Source organism: Trachurus trachurus (genome assembly GCF_905171665.1).
Source record: "Trachurus trachurus genome assembly, chromosome: 3".
In the NCBI taxonomy this organism is placed as follows: domain Eukaryota; kingdom Metazoa; phylum Chordata; class Actinopteri; order Carangiformes; family Carangidae; genus Trachurus; species Trachurus trachurus.
In genome coordinates, this window is record NC_139893.1 from 3,308,332 (window position 1) to 3,325,551 (window position 17,220).

Genomic DNA, 17,220 nt, shown 5'->3' on the forward strand with positions numbered 1-17,220 from the left:
CATCATCATCATCCTCATCTTCATCATCCTCCTCATCCTCATCTTCCTCCTCGGTCTGTCGGCTCGTTCACCTCAACGAGCTCAGACAGACGCTCGCTCCAAACCGAAGGCAGTCCAGTTTTTTTTATTATCTGCACTCGAGTGTTTTCATCGATCATCCATCAGAAAATATTTCATTATTACAAAGCTTCATCTTTGATTTGTGCTAAAAAAAAAAAAAAAGCAGAAAAATAAAAAATAAATCTCTTACTTTTGTATTAAACACTGCCGACACGTTTGCCAACATTTTCTTCTTTTTCTTATATTTGAAAGTTATTAACAATAAATGTATTAAAGAAAGAAAGAAAACAAACAAACACGTGTTGATGTTTCTGTTTCTTTACTGAGTTTAAATATTTACACACAGACGGATCCTGTCTCTCAGAGTTTAAAGGGATAGTTCAACATGTTGGGCAAATTGGCCCCATTTACCATAATCACTATAGTCATAGCAGTAGGTTTGTTACCTTTAATTGTCGGTGCAAGCTATTTTTAGAACGGTGGAGCAGAGCCGTGAGCTGCTCAGAGCTACGTTACGGAGACTCAAACTCATCAAATACACAATCCAACAACTCCACAACGCTCTGGTGGACAAGTTGTGAGCTGCACATTCACCACGCTATGAGATAATAACACAACGTTACCACACAGAGTTGTTTTAGAGGGAAATACAGAGACTGCTTGATGAAAAACTGTCCCTGAAGGCAACACGCATCATCGGTTTTGCATGAATTTCCCTCTAAAACAACTCTGTGTGGTAACGTTGTGTTATTATCTCATAGCGTGGTGAATGTGCAGCTCACAACTTGTCCACCAGAGCGTTGTGGAGTTGTTGGATTGTGTATTTGATGAGTTTGATGAGGGAAAGCAAGAAATCCCATAATGAGCCTCCGTAGCGTAGCTCTGAGCAGCTCACGGCTCTGCTCCGCCGTTCTAAAAACAGCTTGCACCGACAATTAAAGGTAACGAACCTACTGCTATGACTATAGGGATTATGGCAATGGGAAGAATTCGCTAAAAAATGTTGAACTATCCCTTTAAATATTTACACGTACATGTACAGACGGACGAGACGACCGGTCCACGACGTTTATTATCACTTCCTGTCTCTCAAGAGTTCAAACACACAAAACAAGACGAAACAAACTGAAGCAGCTGTCAAACCGTCCTCATGTCAACGTGTCCATCTGACCTGCTGCCGTTTCCATGACGACACTTTGACCCACGACGCCGGTTTTCAGCATCGTCTCCGTAGCAGCAGAACAGTTTCCCGTTTCCTCCGTCTTCTCCTTCTCTGTGTCCTCCATCTTTTCCTCTGTCTTCTCCTTCTCTGTGTCCTCCATCTTTTCCTCTGTCTTCTCCTTCTCCTCCATCTTCTCCTCCGTCTTCTCCTTCTCTTCCTTCTTCTCCTCCGTCTTCTCCTTCTCCGACTCGTCCGACGAGCTCGTCCCTTCGGCGGTCAGGTGTCTCCTCTTCTTGTGCTTCTTCTTGCTCTTCTTCTTGCTCTTCTTGGAGGAGGAGTGTTTGTGGCGCCGGTGTGAGTTGTTGTTGTTGTTGCTGTTTCCCTCTCGGTCGTCGTCGTCGTCGCTCTGTGTCTTCGTCTCTCTGCTGTCTCTCGTCCTCGTCCTCCTCCTCTTCTTCCTCCCTCTCCTCTCTGCGCTCGTGCTTCTCGACCGTCCTCTCGTCTCTCCTTCTCCGTCTTCGCTTCTCCTCCTGTAAGGCAAAGCAAGAAGGCAAGGCATCTTTATTTATATAGCGCATTTCATACCAAGGCAACTCAATGTGCTTTACATAAAGACACAACTTTTTTTTTTTTTTAAAGAGAAGCATAAAACAGAATAAAAACAAACACAAATAACTGAGTTAAAAGGAAGAGCAAATAAAAGAAAATAGATAAAGTTTTAAGTTCTTAAAAGAGCTCAGCTATAAGCACGTGAAAAGAGAAATGTTTTTAACCTGGATTTAAAGGGACAACGAGGAGTTTCTATTTGGTTATAAAAAAGTCTCATATTAATGTAGATGAATCTCCGCTACCCACACTTGTTAAAGGTCCATTTTAGATAAATATATCGTTTTGTCTCTATCGTTATTTTGTTATTAGTGGTGGTGGAAATGCTGGGCGAGCCGACCAGCGTTTCTTTTAGGGATGCACATGATTAACTGTTAACCGATAACAAGAACTTTGACCGATTAATACTATCGGTTATTTTTTTATTATTATTAGCTCCTTATGTCGTCAACTCATGGGGGCGTGTCGACACGTGCAGAGTTCACTGCCTTCAGTCATATTTCGCAGCAAAAAGTTACACAGGAGGACTGACAGTATGTGCAGCAGCCCCCATGAAGGAAGATCAGACAATAAATGTAGCTACACGGACATAGATGTGAATCACCTGTAACAGGCTGAGAAAAAAAAAAGAGGACGAGGACGTCGCTGCTCTCCAGCCTGTTCACCTGCAGCTCCACAGAGGAGCTGTCAGAGGAGCTCTGCTGCTCCTTCAGCCTGGTGTTTGGCTGCACTTTGTATAAAAACAGTTCTACATTGGACGATCTAACCTCCAGAGCGCGATCAGCTGAGACAGAGCTCAGTGGATGTGGCGCTGCTCTGTCGGAGCGCACGTGTGTATTTAACGGCAAAAAAAAAATAAAAATTGGAGTGTTAATTTTTTTTTTTTTGCCGTGCGCCGCAAGCATCTTAATCTTATCGGTTAACGGTTAATAATCGGTTAACGAGCGTCGGTTATCAGTCAGAAAAAAAATTCAAAATGTGCATCCCTAGTTTCTTTACTTTGGGTTTCGTGGCGAGTCATGAGAATAACGCCGCCGAATCTCCGTTTATGGTGGGAACTACGACGGTATGTGATCGTCTTCCAACCTCTGACTTTAATTCTTGATGAATGAAAACATGAGTCTGTCTTGCGCCGGTCAAAGAATTTCACGGTGCGGAGGCTCATAAATGTAGTGTGGAAACACTTTGCTTTTCCAAAACTCCTCGTTGTCCCTTTAACTGAAGGAAATTTGGGTTCATCCAATTTTTGCCTTGCTCTAAACAGTGACATAATGAGACATAATGACTCTATTGGACTGCGAGATATATCTGTGTGTCATATTTATCTGTACTTGTTGTTGTCGTTGTCTCTGTCTCTGCTCCTGCTCCTCGACTCGTCTTTCCTCCGCTCGCTGTGTCTCCACCAGCCGGACGTCCGTCGGTCCTCCCTGTCCCTCCTCTCCTCCCTGTCCCTCCTCTCCTCCCTGTCCTCTCTGTCTTCCCTGTCCCTCCTCTCCCGGCTGTGGCTCCTCCGTCTGTACTGGGATCTCTCCGATCTCTCCGTCCTCTCCGACCTCTCTGATCTCTCCGTCCACGGCGACTCTCTCCTCCACGGCCGCTCCCGGTGGCGCTCCGAGTGCCATCCGTCCCTGCGACTCTGCGTCCTCGCGCTGCGGTCCGGGGACAGGTGCCAGTCCCGGTCCGCCTCCCAGAACTCGTTGCCGGGGTTTCGGAAAACGTGCAGGAAGTTGCAGTGTTTCCCCTTGGGGCATTTCTGTCTGTCGAACAAACCTGAGAGAGAGAGAGAGAGAGAGAGAGAAAACCAAAGACGACAAGAAGACGGTAAATAAACTTCGGCTCTTTCTCCTGGTCTCTTTGTGTATTCATCTTTAGAAAACCTCGGCCCTGCGATGCAACAATCGAGTTACTAACGTCCTTTTTTTCAGGACAACCTGGGCTTTCAGAGTATTCAGTCTGTAGCGGCGTCATATGAATGTAGAGAAAATATTTATGATCAGAAAGAGAAAGGAAGTTAAAAATAGAAAATAAATCTCACATTTGTTGGAAACACACAGAAAATGATTATGAAGTTCTTTTTAAACACTATAGAGCTGTTCTTTGAGGTCTTGTGGATCAGGGGGAAAAGAATAAGAGCTCTAACTAAGATACAAAATATATTATTCACAATTAGCCCCCACTCTCCTGACTGAGGCCTGGTGTTGTGGCTGTCTTTCAACAAGCTGCAGCCGCTGAGGAACTTAAAAGCTCTTTTGTGACGCGTCCAAAACCCCATGGGTCCACGATCAGTTTAAAGTGTTTATTGTGACAAAAATCAAAAAGAGCCAACAAGCAGTTATATCAAAAGGGAAAATAATCCTCACCACAGATGGCGTTCTTCCAGCGAGTCACAGGACACATCTCACAGTGAAGCTGGCGGCCGGCGTACCAGCGCCCGTTGAACCGGATGAAGGCGTCTTTACACTGCTCCTCTCTGCACACACACACACACACACAGTCAGGAGTTGTATTCAAACTGTGGTGCACAGTTTATTTATCTGGGAAAAGTTAAAAGTGAGAACGTACGTGTCAAACTGGACGTAAACGTTTCCTCTCAGGTGCGGCTCGTAGTTGCAGCTGATCTGAAACAAATGAACCAAACGTGTAAATTCATTTATTCCTACTTTATACTGAGGTACAGCTACAGTCCATATTTGCACATTGGCACTTATGACATCATCTACATATATGATCTATATTAGGGGTGTGCCAAAAAATCGATTCAGATAAGAATCGCAATTCTCATTTAATACGATTCAGAATCGATATAAAATGTCCCAAAATCGATTTAAAAAATACAAAAATGAAACAAATCTGCTGGCTGTCGGCCTCCATTTCCTTGGCAGCATGTTTAACTGCACTTTTAATTTAGTTACTTAAGCAATATGTGATATTGGTTTTATGCAACAGTTTCAACAATTCCATCTAAGCATGGATAAATGTTTAAAGCTCAATAAATGTGAAAAAGACACGTTAGTCATTCTGTCTTGTAAAGCAGACTGGAGGAGATCATGAGGATCCTTTGCACACCGACAGACTGAAGCAGAAATCATTAGGAATCAAATCGTTTTGAGTCGAAAATCCATTTTGAATCGAATCGTAGCCCCAAAAATCAGAATCAAATCGAATCGAATCGTGAGATAGTAAAAGATTCCCACCTCTAATCTATATGATTGTTGGTTTTCTGATCCATCACATTCACATGAACCAACATGACTCTCCTCCACACTCAGAAACCAGCGCTTCCCCGTGACCTCTGACCTTGAACTGAACGACTCGGCCGACGCTCCTGAACTCGGGCAGCACGTCGTGGTAGAAGTCGACGAAGGACTCGTGCAGCTCCTCCTCGCTGTGCTCCAGACAGGCGTCGATGTCGTAGTCGTCGCGCCGCGCCTCCTCCATGCCGAACGTCCGGAACATCCCGCGGAGCATCAGCGTCGGGCTGGAGGACGGATGGACGTGTTTCCTAGAACATCTGGACGCACGGAGAGGGAGAAGAAAGAGACGAGAGAGAAAACACACTGATGAGTCAGAATGAAACAAGCTGCAGCTTCATCAAGTCACAGCTCAGAAAGAAGAACAACAACAAAGATGTGAAGACTGATTCTACAACAAGTAGTTCCGACCAAGCAATCCGATTGGTCAACAAGACATTTAGAACGTGCTCAAATCAGCATGACAGCACGCCTGACCCATCACTACAGTAAAAATATTACTCCGCCATGTCGTGTTGTTGTATCGTTCTCCATGGTAACCATCCATGGATTCTTAGTTTTATTCTTTTAGAAACGTTATGTTACTCGTGAAAATGAATCACAAACCTCCTGTAGAGAGTTTCTCCTGTCAGATGCCAAACTCAAATTTTAGAACAATTAAATAACCATTTTTTAGTGAATATGTTGTAAACTGCCCCGTTTTAACCGACCGAGAGGCTGTTTGTTCCCTTCCGTATGTGTAACGTTACAGTCAGAGAGACACTAGTTGTAACCGCGGTGAAAATAAAATATTGCCTGGAGCTGAATATTTCATTGGATAAAACGGAAGATACCTCTATGTTTTTCTCTCTCTCTCTCTCTCTCTCTCTCTCTCTCTCTCTCTCTCTCTCTGCGACTTTTGGGCTTTTAAATAATCTGGAGTAATGGAAATGTTTGGCTTCCCCCATCAGCTGTGTCGGCGACGCGGTTAGTTGATTGATTTAGTTCGGGGAAGTCCGAGATCGTGATAAAACATGAACGTCAGCTCGGAGTTCATCATCATCAGTCATCACCCATAACCACCATCTCCTTCTCTGGTCAAGACATCCCCCTCTCTACCTCAGTTACCAACCTCGGTGTGAAGCTGGACCCACAACTTACCTTTGTAAACCACAACAAACATCTGTACAAAACCTGCTTTTTCCATATCAAGAACATTTCTAAACTCCGCCCATTCCTCACCTTCTCTGATGCAGAAAAACTCGTCCACGCCCTGATCTCCTCCAGGCTTGATTACTGTAACAGCCTGCTCATCGGTATACCCAACAAACACCTTCAGAAACTTCAATTCATTCAGAACTGTGCTGCCCGAACTCTGATGAAAACCCGCAAATACGACCACATCACCCCCATTCTTCAGAACCTACACTGGCTTCCCATAACCTCAAGAATCCAATACAAAATCGCCCTCATCACCCACCTTTGCATCTACAGCAACGCCCCGCAATACCTCAAAGACCTCCTTACCCCTCACTCATCCACCCGTAACCTCCGGTCCCAAAGTACCAACCTCCTCCATCAGCCCCGCACACGACTCCGCACCATGGGAGACCGAGCCTTCTGCTCCACTGCCCCCCACATCTGGAACTCCCTCCCTGAAAACCTACGACAACCCCAGTCTGTCGTTACCTTTAAAAAAGGGCTTAAAACTGTTCTATTCAGACAGGCTTTCCTAGGTCGTTCCTAGATGTTTTTATTCTCTTTCTGCACTTTCTTCTCCTCCTTTAGCTATTCTTTCTTCTGCTGATTTTAACCGTGTCTGATTTTAATCGTGTCTGATTTTTCTCTTAGTCTTTTGTTTATTTTGTTTTTGGTTTCTGTAGCACTTTGAGATTACTTTATGAAAAGTGCTTTACAAATAAAATGTATTATTATTATTATTATTATTATCATCATCTGGGACTAGAAAATCCTTTCTGTTGCTAGGTCGTTACTAAGGTTTGGATTATTTGCTGTAGAGGTGAAGTAGGTTCCATTACACATAGGAGTCTACTGACGTGACTGATTGTGTTTTCAGGTATTAGTCGGACCCCCATGTATTCCCATGGAAACGGGAAGCACACTCGCAAAAAACCTTTCAAATTTGAGAGCAAATTGTCCATCAAAATTAATATATTTGATGATACATTTTATTTTGTTGGTAATAGTTGTATAATCACAATATTAATATTAATCAATATTGCTTAATTCTACCAGAACTGTCGTCCCTTTGATAAAAGTAAACTAACACTTCCTACAAACTAAACTTGTGTTAATATGACGGCACCACTGAGTGTGTGTGTTCTGTTTCTTTTCCTCTGCTTTCAACATCTGGTCTGAACTTGCAACAAACTGAACACAATTTGTCATATTTACCACTGAACACAGATCGATTCACTAAGAGTCTTTTTGTCTTCTTTATATCTGTAAATACCAAATAATAATAATAATAAGAAGAAGAACAATAATGATCTCTGTGAGGGGAAGATCCTCACCTGTCTCCGAAGCGACATGCTCCGGTCTTGAGGAAGAAGGGACAGTTGTTGACGTCGCACTCGGTCCCGTAGTTCTCTGACTTGTCTGTCAGCGGAGCCTCAGGATTCATCCAGGCTCCTCTTCCTCCTCCTCCTCCTCCTCCTCCGTTATCCAGCTGCAACTGACAACATCAACAGAAGTATAGACACCAACTGTATAATAACGTCTTTAAACGGATAGTTCAGCTTTTTCGTAAAGTGGCATTGTATGAGCTACAAATGCCCACTAACTATAATACCTGCAGTCGGCGTATCAATCAGCGTATTACGAGAAGTCCTGTCTCAGAATAATAAATAATACACCAGTTGAAGAGTACGATAGAAAAGTAAAAAATGTACAATGCATCAGCTGGTCGGAAAAACAGTAATTTTATCTGGAACTAACCAACTCACTCAGTATTCCTCCACAACGCGCTGTATCACTCCACCACTGATAGAGAGACCTTTCTACTGCAGGTTTTATACTTAGTAGTGGACATCTGGAGCTCATACAACCCCACTTTGAAAAAGCTGAACTATCCCTTTAAAGGGATAGTTCAACATTTTGTCAAATTGGCCCATTGCCATAATCCCTATAGTCATAGCAGTAGGTTCGTTACCTTTAATTGTCGGTGCAAGCTGTTTTTAGAACAGCGGAGCAGAGCCGCGAGCTGCTCAGAGCTACGCTACGGAGGCTCATTATGGGATTTCTTGGTTTCCCTCATCATCAAACTCATCAAATACACAATCCAACAACTCCACAACGCTCTGGTGGACAAGTTGTGAGCTGCACAATCACCACGCTATGAGATAATAACACAACGTTACCACACAGAGTTGTTTTAGAGGTAAATTCATGCCAAACCTCTGATGCGCGTTGCCTTCAGGGACAGTTTTTCATCAAGTAGTCTCTGTATTTCCCTCTAAAACTCAACTCTGCATACTACAAAGTATTGCAAAAACATGGCATATCTCATATAGTTTAATATTTAAGATTATCAGTTATCTGAATCAACAAGTCAAATTACAAACATTTCCATGACAAAGTCCACTAAAAATCATTCATTAACATCTCATTCCCTTCTAATAAGTGCAGTTGCTCATTTAATTTACAATAAATTCTCAGTAATTTAAAGGTAAATACAGAGACTGCTTGATGAAAAACTGTCCCTGAAGGCAACGTGCATCAGCGGTTTTGCATGTATTTCCCTCTAAAACAACTCTGTGTGGTAACGTTGTGTTATTATCTCATAGCGTGGTGAATGTGCAGGTCACAACTTGTCCACCAGAGCGTTGTGGAGTTGTTGGATTGTGTATTTGATGAGTTTGATGAGGGAAACCAAAGAAATCCCATAATGAGCCTCCGTAGCGTAGCTCTGAGCAGCTCACGGCTCTGCTCCGCCGTTCTAAAAACAGCTTGCACCGACAATTAAAGGTAACGAACCTACTGCTATGACTATAGGGATTAATATGGCAATGGGCCAATTTGCATAAAAATGTTGAGCTATCCCTTTAAACTACAGTGAGATGTTGTGTCTTGTGTGTTTTTTGTTTCTACCTGATTTTCAGCTTCGTCCAACATTTTCTGAACGGCCTCCTACAAATGGTTAAAGACACGTCTGGTGAACATGACTGAACAAACGGCAGCGTGTCTGTTTCTGTGGGTTAAGACCACGTTCACATCAACTCATCGGCACACAACAACACAACACAACAACACAACACAAACAACACAACAACACAACACAACAGTTATTAATTAATTAAAAGAAGAGGGTTCATTCACTTCACACAGAGTAAAAGATACGTCCTGGCTGTGAGAGCTGCAGCTGCTCTGAGCTCTGGTTAAGGAGTGGCGACGGTTGCTTGTGCCGCTCAGTCAAGGAAAGGGTTTTTAAAAAGAACAACAATGCACGAGGCAAAGAACACATTTCACAATAAAAGAAAACACCCAACTGCTCCGATGATAAGTTTTAAAAACATGTTTGTTCGTCTTAATCTTCACTTCTGTGTGTGTGTGTGTGTAAAAAAGCTCCTGCTGGTGAAGTAAAGAGGATATATGTCTTTCTGTTTCTATCCTCCCGGGGCCCGTTTCACCTCTCTGTCTCGTTTCTCCTGCTGCTTCTGCTCTTTCTCGTCTCGCTCCTTCTTCTGCTGAGCCTCCCACTCCTCCTTTATCATCCGCTGGAACAACAACAACAACAACAACAACACAAACACATCATCAAGATTTATCTGTTTGAAACTCTGATACACAACAACCCGACTGAGTTATTATAAGCTATATCTTCGTAATAAATACATTTCATCATAAAGTATTCCAGGAATTCCTCAATTCACTTGTTTTTCATCATAATACATCCTAATTTTATTTTTTTTTACTTTTTTAAAGGGATACGCCAACTTTTTTTTTTCGTGTCTTGCCCTCGTCTGGTACCATCAAACATTTGTTGGTCAGACTCTCTGATGATCTAAACCAGCGGTTCTCAACTAGTCTCACTCTGGGCTCCACATTTTCCCATGGTCATTAAGTCGTGACCCACTTTTATAGAATTCAAACCAAGATTTTTTTTTAAAGCCTTTAAAAACTCAATTTGCTCTTTATTGAGCAAAGTGCATTTCAGAGCACATGAATGAAACTGAGGAGGACCATGACAACTGCATGTACGGAAGTGAATTAAAAAATATAAAACTGCACAAAATGGAGACCAACAAAATGATATATTTGACTTCTAATGCATCTCTGCATTCAGAGCATGTTCACAAAAGTGAATAAATATCAAATTGCACAAAATAAAGACCCACAAAACAAAACAAGGTATTTTCACTGCATTCAGGCCACATTAATAAGAAACTGATACCTTTGCATTCAGAGTAAATGGAGCAAATAATAAGAAAGTGAGGAGGACCATTACAACTGCATGTGTTCACGTGTCTTCAAAATAAGTTATTTTTCAAAATAAAAGACATGTCCAACATCAGATGTGCATTAAATATTATTTACTTTTTTGACCAGCTGTCCGCGACCCATCCAGAACGGGTCCGCGACCCACTTTTGGGTCCCGACCCACCAGTTGAGAACCACTGCTCTAATGATTGTGTTATTTCTGGATGTCTCAACAGTTTAATTTGAATTCCATTAAAAATAAGAGAAAACTGTTTTGTCTGATCACTCATGTTTTCCTTAATGAACGGTACACAGTTACAAAATCCTCCAGGGTATGTAAACTTTTGAGCACAACTGTATGTTTTAAATCAAAGTGAAGCTTCTTGAGCTGTTCTTCTCTCTGAGACGGACACAAACAGGACTTTACCTCCTCCTCCTCCTTCCTCCTCTGAGCAGCTTCCTCCTTCTCCACCTTCGTCCTGAACTCGTCCTGAGCGACTCTCTCTCTCTCCAGCCACCGGGCGTGCAGACGCAGCCTGAGCAGATAAAACAAGTAAAGATCAATAAATCCAGCGCTATGAATCAAAGGATCTAAAGTCATTTATCGCAGAGTGACCCACCGTTCCTCCTCAGCTGCATCGACCTCCTCCTCTTCCTCCTCTTCATCGTGTTCATCATTTATCTCTTCTTCTTCTTCTTCTCCGGGTGCATCAGCTGCTCCGGGTTTTAAACCTGCATCAGATCAATGGGAAGCAGAACTAAAAATCCGAATACAAGAGGAGGAGTGGTACCACATGTGTGAGACACAATGTACATCAACAAATTCATTAATATGGAGGGAGTTCTGATGGAACTCGCTATTTTATAAGACCAAAGATAAAATCTAGGCAACTCGCTATACAACAAGACTGCTGGAGATTATGTGGGAGCGTTGAGGCAGACCATGCACACTAGGGGAGGGAGAAAAAATCGATTCACATTTTTTTTCACTTTTTTACATCCAGAGAGTCCAGGTTTTGAAAAGGGTTTAAGTTCACTTTATAATGCAGGGATGCAAACGGGTCAGGACCAAAAAAGAGAGGAATTGTCTGGCGGGGGGGGGGGGGGGGGGGGGGGGGGCTCACCATTAACAATATCACAGAAAAGTCAGTTTCCAGTAGTTCAACCCCAACCAAGTATTGAGTGCATATAGATGGACAGTTTTCAGAAGGCCAACATTTCTATATTAAAAATGCTTAAAAAAAATAAAAACCATTGCAATATTTCAATTTTGGAGATACTGATTTTTAGGTCTTCACTGAATGTTAGTCATAATTATTACTATTAAAATAAACTGAAGAAATAAAGACATGGGATTTAACATCCCATTCAGTGTGTAATGGACATATAGGCCTATATAATGTGTTAGTTTCACTTTAATTGAACACATTCTACATCGCGGAGGCGACGTCTCTCCTTCACCGTAGAAACGGGGCAGAGCTCCGTGGGAGACACCTGCCTGACACGTGCACGCACCGAATGCACGCGGATACGCGCCGCTTTGGGTAACGAGCGCGCACGTCGCGTCTACATTGGAGGTGAATAGGAAGGCTGTTACCAGTGTAATCAGAGACAACCATGAATGAGTTGTCGCACACTGAGGTGAGCAGCAGCAGAGCGGCCGCACCGTGACCACGGTCCGCTCCAGCTGCCTGGTGTCCCCATTGCGCACCACGCGTCTTTTCAGTCACTTGTCCAAGTTCTCCTTCACTGTTTTTTTTCCGAGACAACACTCATTATCTCTCTCTCTCTCTCTCTTTTACCGGCGGTGTCAGCTGATGTGCACATCTGCAGCAACCCAAACAAATGCACATGTTACTGTTGACTGGCTCTATTCCAGCCACATGATTGGTTCGGCGCGGTGGAAATCTCATTATCATTGGTTATTTGTATTGTCTGCCAAAACATGGATGAATGAATGAAACCTATCGACCACGTCTCATATTTATATCCAGGAAAAGTTATTTCACAATTTATAGACACAACACCGACAAGCACTGAGAGCCACGTGTTGCAGTGACGTTATATAGGCTATAAAAAAAAATCCGCAAATAATAAGCCGACGAAAAGGTGCAACTTGCCACTTAACTTCTTGTCGATGTATTATTTGCGGGGGCTTTCGGGGGATCTGCTGACGGTGGAGGATCTGGGACTGATTGACTGTGGACCACCACCAGTCTGATCAGGTCCATCACAGCACAGCAGCTGCAGCTCTGCCCCGCTGTCACATGACGCATATCAGCGCAATCTGTTTACATTAAACCGACATCAGGAGAATAATGAGAATTATGATTAAAAATATATATATTTGTTTCGAATTTTGGCCCCTGGATCATGATTTTTTGGGGCGCATTCTTGGTAAAAAAAAAAAAAAAAATCCTCTAAAAAATGACAGTTGGGATGCATAATGTGTCTCATAACAGTATACTGTGCGTCACGTTATCGCCCCCCCCCCCCTCTGTACTGAGCTGGCCGGTACTGGGTATAGCGTCCTGCTGATCACCGCGCTGAGGCACCGGCCGGTCTGAGCTGCGTTCATGTGCCGACTTTAAAACTCTCCAGTCAGTGACCTGGTGGCGGCTGTTTTGGTCGTCAGCATTTTATCCACACAGCGACCGTCCACGGCTCAGTGGTGTTTTATTCTAGGGGTCGGTGGTGTTTTATTCTAGGGGTCGGTGGTGGCTGTGAGACAGCAGCGGCTCCACGGTGAGAGGGGGGCAGCTTCTGCTCACCTGACTCTGTGCAGCTTCTTCATTAAATCCAAACAGTCCGACACAGCGACGCGCTGCTCCTCTTTGACCCTAAAGTCTCTGTAGCTCATCAGCTGGAACTCGCCTCATGGACCAGAAGCGACGGCGGCGTTTGGCCTCAGTGTCTCGGACTTCCAGAGCAGCTACAGCAGCGTTGTGACCTCAACCATGGTTGGTGAGAGCAGAAATGTTGTTGTAGGCCTGTGCATATTCTCATTTGTCCAGGTCATAGTATTTCAAAGGAGGTTAAATCGAAAGCAACTGGACTTATACTGAGTCTCCACACCAGTTAGTTGGTCCAGTCCCAGCCTGGTCAGATGCTACATGAACTGATGAAGCCTCTTGGATGAAGGTGAAACGTCTTCCTAGACAAATAACTAAGTCCAGTTGAACTTCCTTTGAAAAAAAAAAAAGTTGTTGGCGGGCTCGTGAAATTTTTTTTTTTTGACACGAGTCAACGAGCGATAAATCGCGTATCTCGCGTTTGGTCGCGCGTCACAACTCGAGCGAAAAAAAAGCGTTCCTCGTGATGAAATAGACGAAGACGCGAAGGTCCCGTCGCCATAAAAGAATCGCGTGTAGCGTCGCAAAAAAAAAAAAAAGTCGCGTATACCGCGTCTCGCGCCTAATCGCGTCTTTGCGTCACGGCCTTTTACACCGCGGACGTAACGAATAAACGGTGACGGTGTGAACGAACAACATAGAAAAGGACCAGACGTGGCGTTGTTTCCTCTTTTCACCTACAGCTCCACTCTCCCTTACTTACACTAACTACTGTTATTGTTGAGGCAGAGGATTGTGGGATTTGTAGTTTTTGACCAATCGCAGGTTGTGCTCTTTCTTTTTTGTGATTTTCCTGGTTCACACATGTATTTTTTTTTTTTAGGGGCAAATGCGAGTGAAATGCTCGTCCATGGTGGGCATAAGAAAATTTAAGAGCTGTCTTATTTAAGTCTTGAACACAATAATTCAACAAATTTAAGACATTTTAAGGCCTAAAAGTGTGTAATGGACATATAGGCCTATATAATGTGTTAGTTTCACTTTAATTGAACACATTCTCCATCGCGGAGGCGACGTCTCTCCTTCACCTCTGAAACGGGGCAGAGCTCCGTGGGAAACACCTGCCTGACATGCACGGGGGGGCGTCGCGCGTCAACATTGGAGGTCAGCAGTTATCAGTATAACCAGAGACAACCATGAATGAGTTCGCCTCAGTTTCACGTGATTGTCACTGTCAGCCTGTTAGAAAAACAGCTGAGACGCTGAGACCCCCCCCCCCCTCCCAAAAACAAAAACTCTTCGGATCTGAACGATTCACACAAGTCACCTAATTGGTCATGAAAAAAGCGAGTTTCGCTTTTCGGCGCGCTGTTTGCATCCCTGATAATGGAGTATGTTAATTTATAGGCTCCTACAGTACTTGTGTGCAGATAAATGTTAAAATGTAGCAGTTTACCTCAGTCTCTATCTCATTTTGTCAGAAAGGTTTCAGAAGCCTGCTTTTTTCTGTACTCTTTTATTTTTGCCTCTTTTATGCAGTCTCGTAAAAACTGATTTACATGTGATGTGTATTTTTTGGGGAAATATCGTTCCTGGAATAGTCTGTAGAGACAATCATAATCATTCAACTGTTTCACCGGTGTTAATAATGCAGACTAAAAATCGAGAAAATCTGCAATATCGTAGAATCGCAATTTAAATCGAATCGGCATCCCAAAAATCGTAGAAGAATCGAATCGGGAGAAAAGCATATCGTCCCAGCCCTAATGCACACATCTTCTGGAATTGTATAAAAATGAGGATATACTGGCAAAATGTTAACTCCATTGTAAAAGATGTTTTGGGATACATATGAAATCCCAAACACTTGTCCAGGATGTATCTTGGGAATATTAAGAAGGTTGTAATGAAAGAAGATCTGTACTTGACTAAAGTATTACTCGCAGCAAGCAAGAAAGCACAGGTCACAAGAAACCGGCTCAATGTGAACACTCCAAACCAGGAGCAGTGGTTGGAAATTGTCCAGGAAATCCTTGTTATGGAAAAATTGACATAATTGAGAACGTATTTGAAAGAAACTGGGAAAAATTGACCATTTATATGAGACATGACACAAACTGAACGAATGCTAACTGGAACAGTGGACTCAACAGTGGTATCTCCAGACAGTATGTTAGTGGTATTATTGTTACTCTAACTTGTACCTTGTTTGCTGTATTGTTTTTGTTTTCTATATACATGTGAAAACTCAATAAAAAATTTAAGTGATAAAAAAAAACTACATCAATTGATCGATCAATCAGGTAACAACTGATCACATGTGACAACAACCAACCAATGAAACAACTCTATAAATGTACCTCTCTCTCTGGCCTGGGCGAGGGCCTGGCGCTTCCGTTTCCTCCTCTCCTTCCTCTGAGCGGCTCGGCGTTGCTTTTGACTGAAAGAATATAATAGAAAATTAAACCAAACCAGTTAAATCTGACCATCAGATATATAACACATGATATACAGTCGTTATAATGCATTAGTACATTTGGAAGGAGCTAAAACCTTCACCTTTGACTTTACACAAATAGTTTTATGGTTTAACTCTCTTGATTTGTTCCCTTCCTTTTCTCCTTTCCATCTTTCCACAATCCTTTTCCCCTTCATTCCTTCCTTGAACAAATCTGTTCTATCCATCATCTTTCCTTTCCTCTTCCTTCTTTCCACAATCCCCTTTCCCCTCCCTCCCTTCTTTCCCTTCTTCCTTCCTTGAACGAATCTATTCCCTCCATCCATCTTTCTTTCCTTTATTTTTCCCTTCCCTCTTTCCACAATCCTTTTTCCCTGCCTTCCTTCCTTCCCCTCGTCCTTACTTCTTCATTCCTTTTTGACCCAATTGACCCAATCTGTTCCCTCCCTCCATTTATCTTTCCTTCCTTTTTCCCTTCCTTCTTTCCTCCCATATTTCCCTTTGTCCTTCCTTCTTTCCCTTCATCCTTCCTGTCTGCCTTCCTTCCTTCCTTCCTTCCTTCCAGGACAACAGGAGGGTTAAGAAGTGATCAGGTTGTTATCAGTGTTGATGACATCTGTACAGTTAGGACAGGAAGTTATTGATCTAAAACAGTGGCGATGCACAAATAAACATTAATGTTGTAGGAACAAGAAAAGATGGTTTGAGTCTGAGGATGGATTATGTGTTGAGTTCTCTGTCTGTCTGTCTTTCTTAATCTGTTTTATCATGTTTTTTTTCTCTTTTCGGTTGCTAATATAGACCAGTTATTGTGTCTGCAATAAAGATTTGATTGATTGATTATAGCAGCATTTGCTCATCTCCAGCTGCAGTCCCTGGGCAGGTATGGGCAGCAGATGGAAAGATAACAATGTTAAACCGGAAGTTGCACTGTGCAGCAGTGCAACAACAGAATAAAGACAGTTAGAGGTCTATTATGTGTCGTGTTGTTGAGGTGCAGTAGTCTTTAACATGAGCAGGTTATTGATTAGATGTGAACAGAAACACAGACCTCATGAGAGGAGCAGAAAGAGGAGCGGTGGTCGCTGCCATCACGGAGCAGCAGCAGCAGCAGCAGTTAGTTAGCCGCTTAGCCACTTAGCATCCACACGTCGCTTCAGTCCGTCGCTGCTTCTCATCGGTGTTTAACACAGAAATAAACAACTCTAAACCACAGAGTCGCTGTTCTCCGACAGGACGAGAGGGTTCAGACTCGTCGAAGTGGAGAAATAAGTGAATTATCTCTGTTTCTTGCTGTAAAAACTTCAGTAGCAGCAGCAGGAGACGCGTTTGTTTGGGTGGTGAGTGAGCGGCAACGGAAGGGGCGGAGCTAACAGCAACAACTACCGGGTTATGCCCCGCCCCTTTAATGACGTAGAACAAAGCGCGGTCACCCATTGGCTGTGCTTGCACCTTTAAAAAAACTTTATTAAC

The 17,220-nt window shown here is 43.1% G+C and overlaps 1 protein-coding gene across 1 annotated transcript; it reads right to left on the reverse strand.

Annotated features, from left to right (window-relative positions):
• Window positions 1-1,373: 1,373 nt before the first annotated feature.
• zrsr2 (zinc finger (CCCH type), RNA-binding motif and serine/arginine rich 2) lies at window positions 1,374-17,083 on the reverse strand (the record flags this gene model as incomplete). Its single annotated transcript, XM_084001501.1, has 13 exons — window positions 16,799-17,083; window positions 15,650-15,729; window positions 11,118-11,229; window positions 10,925-11,033; window positions 9,708-9,794; window positions 9,169-9,207; window positions 7,593-7,753; window positions 5,126-5,339; window positions 4,391-4,446; window positions 4,189-4,298; window positions 3,324-3,598; window positions 3,160-3,281; window positions 1,374-1,752 (listed from the first exon to the last, which is right to left on the reverse strand). Coding segments are annotated over exons 1-13 (1,785 nt in total), but the record flags the coding sequence as incomplete, so codon positions are not given.
• Between the last annotated feature and the right edge of the window lie 137 nt (window positions 17,084-17,220).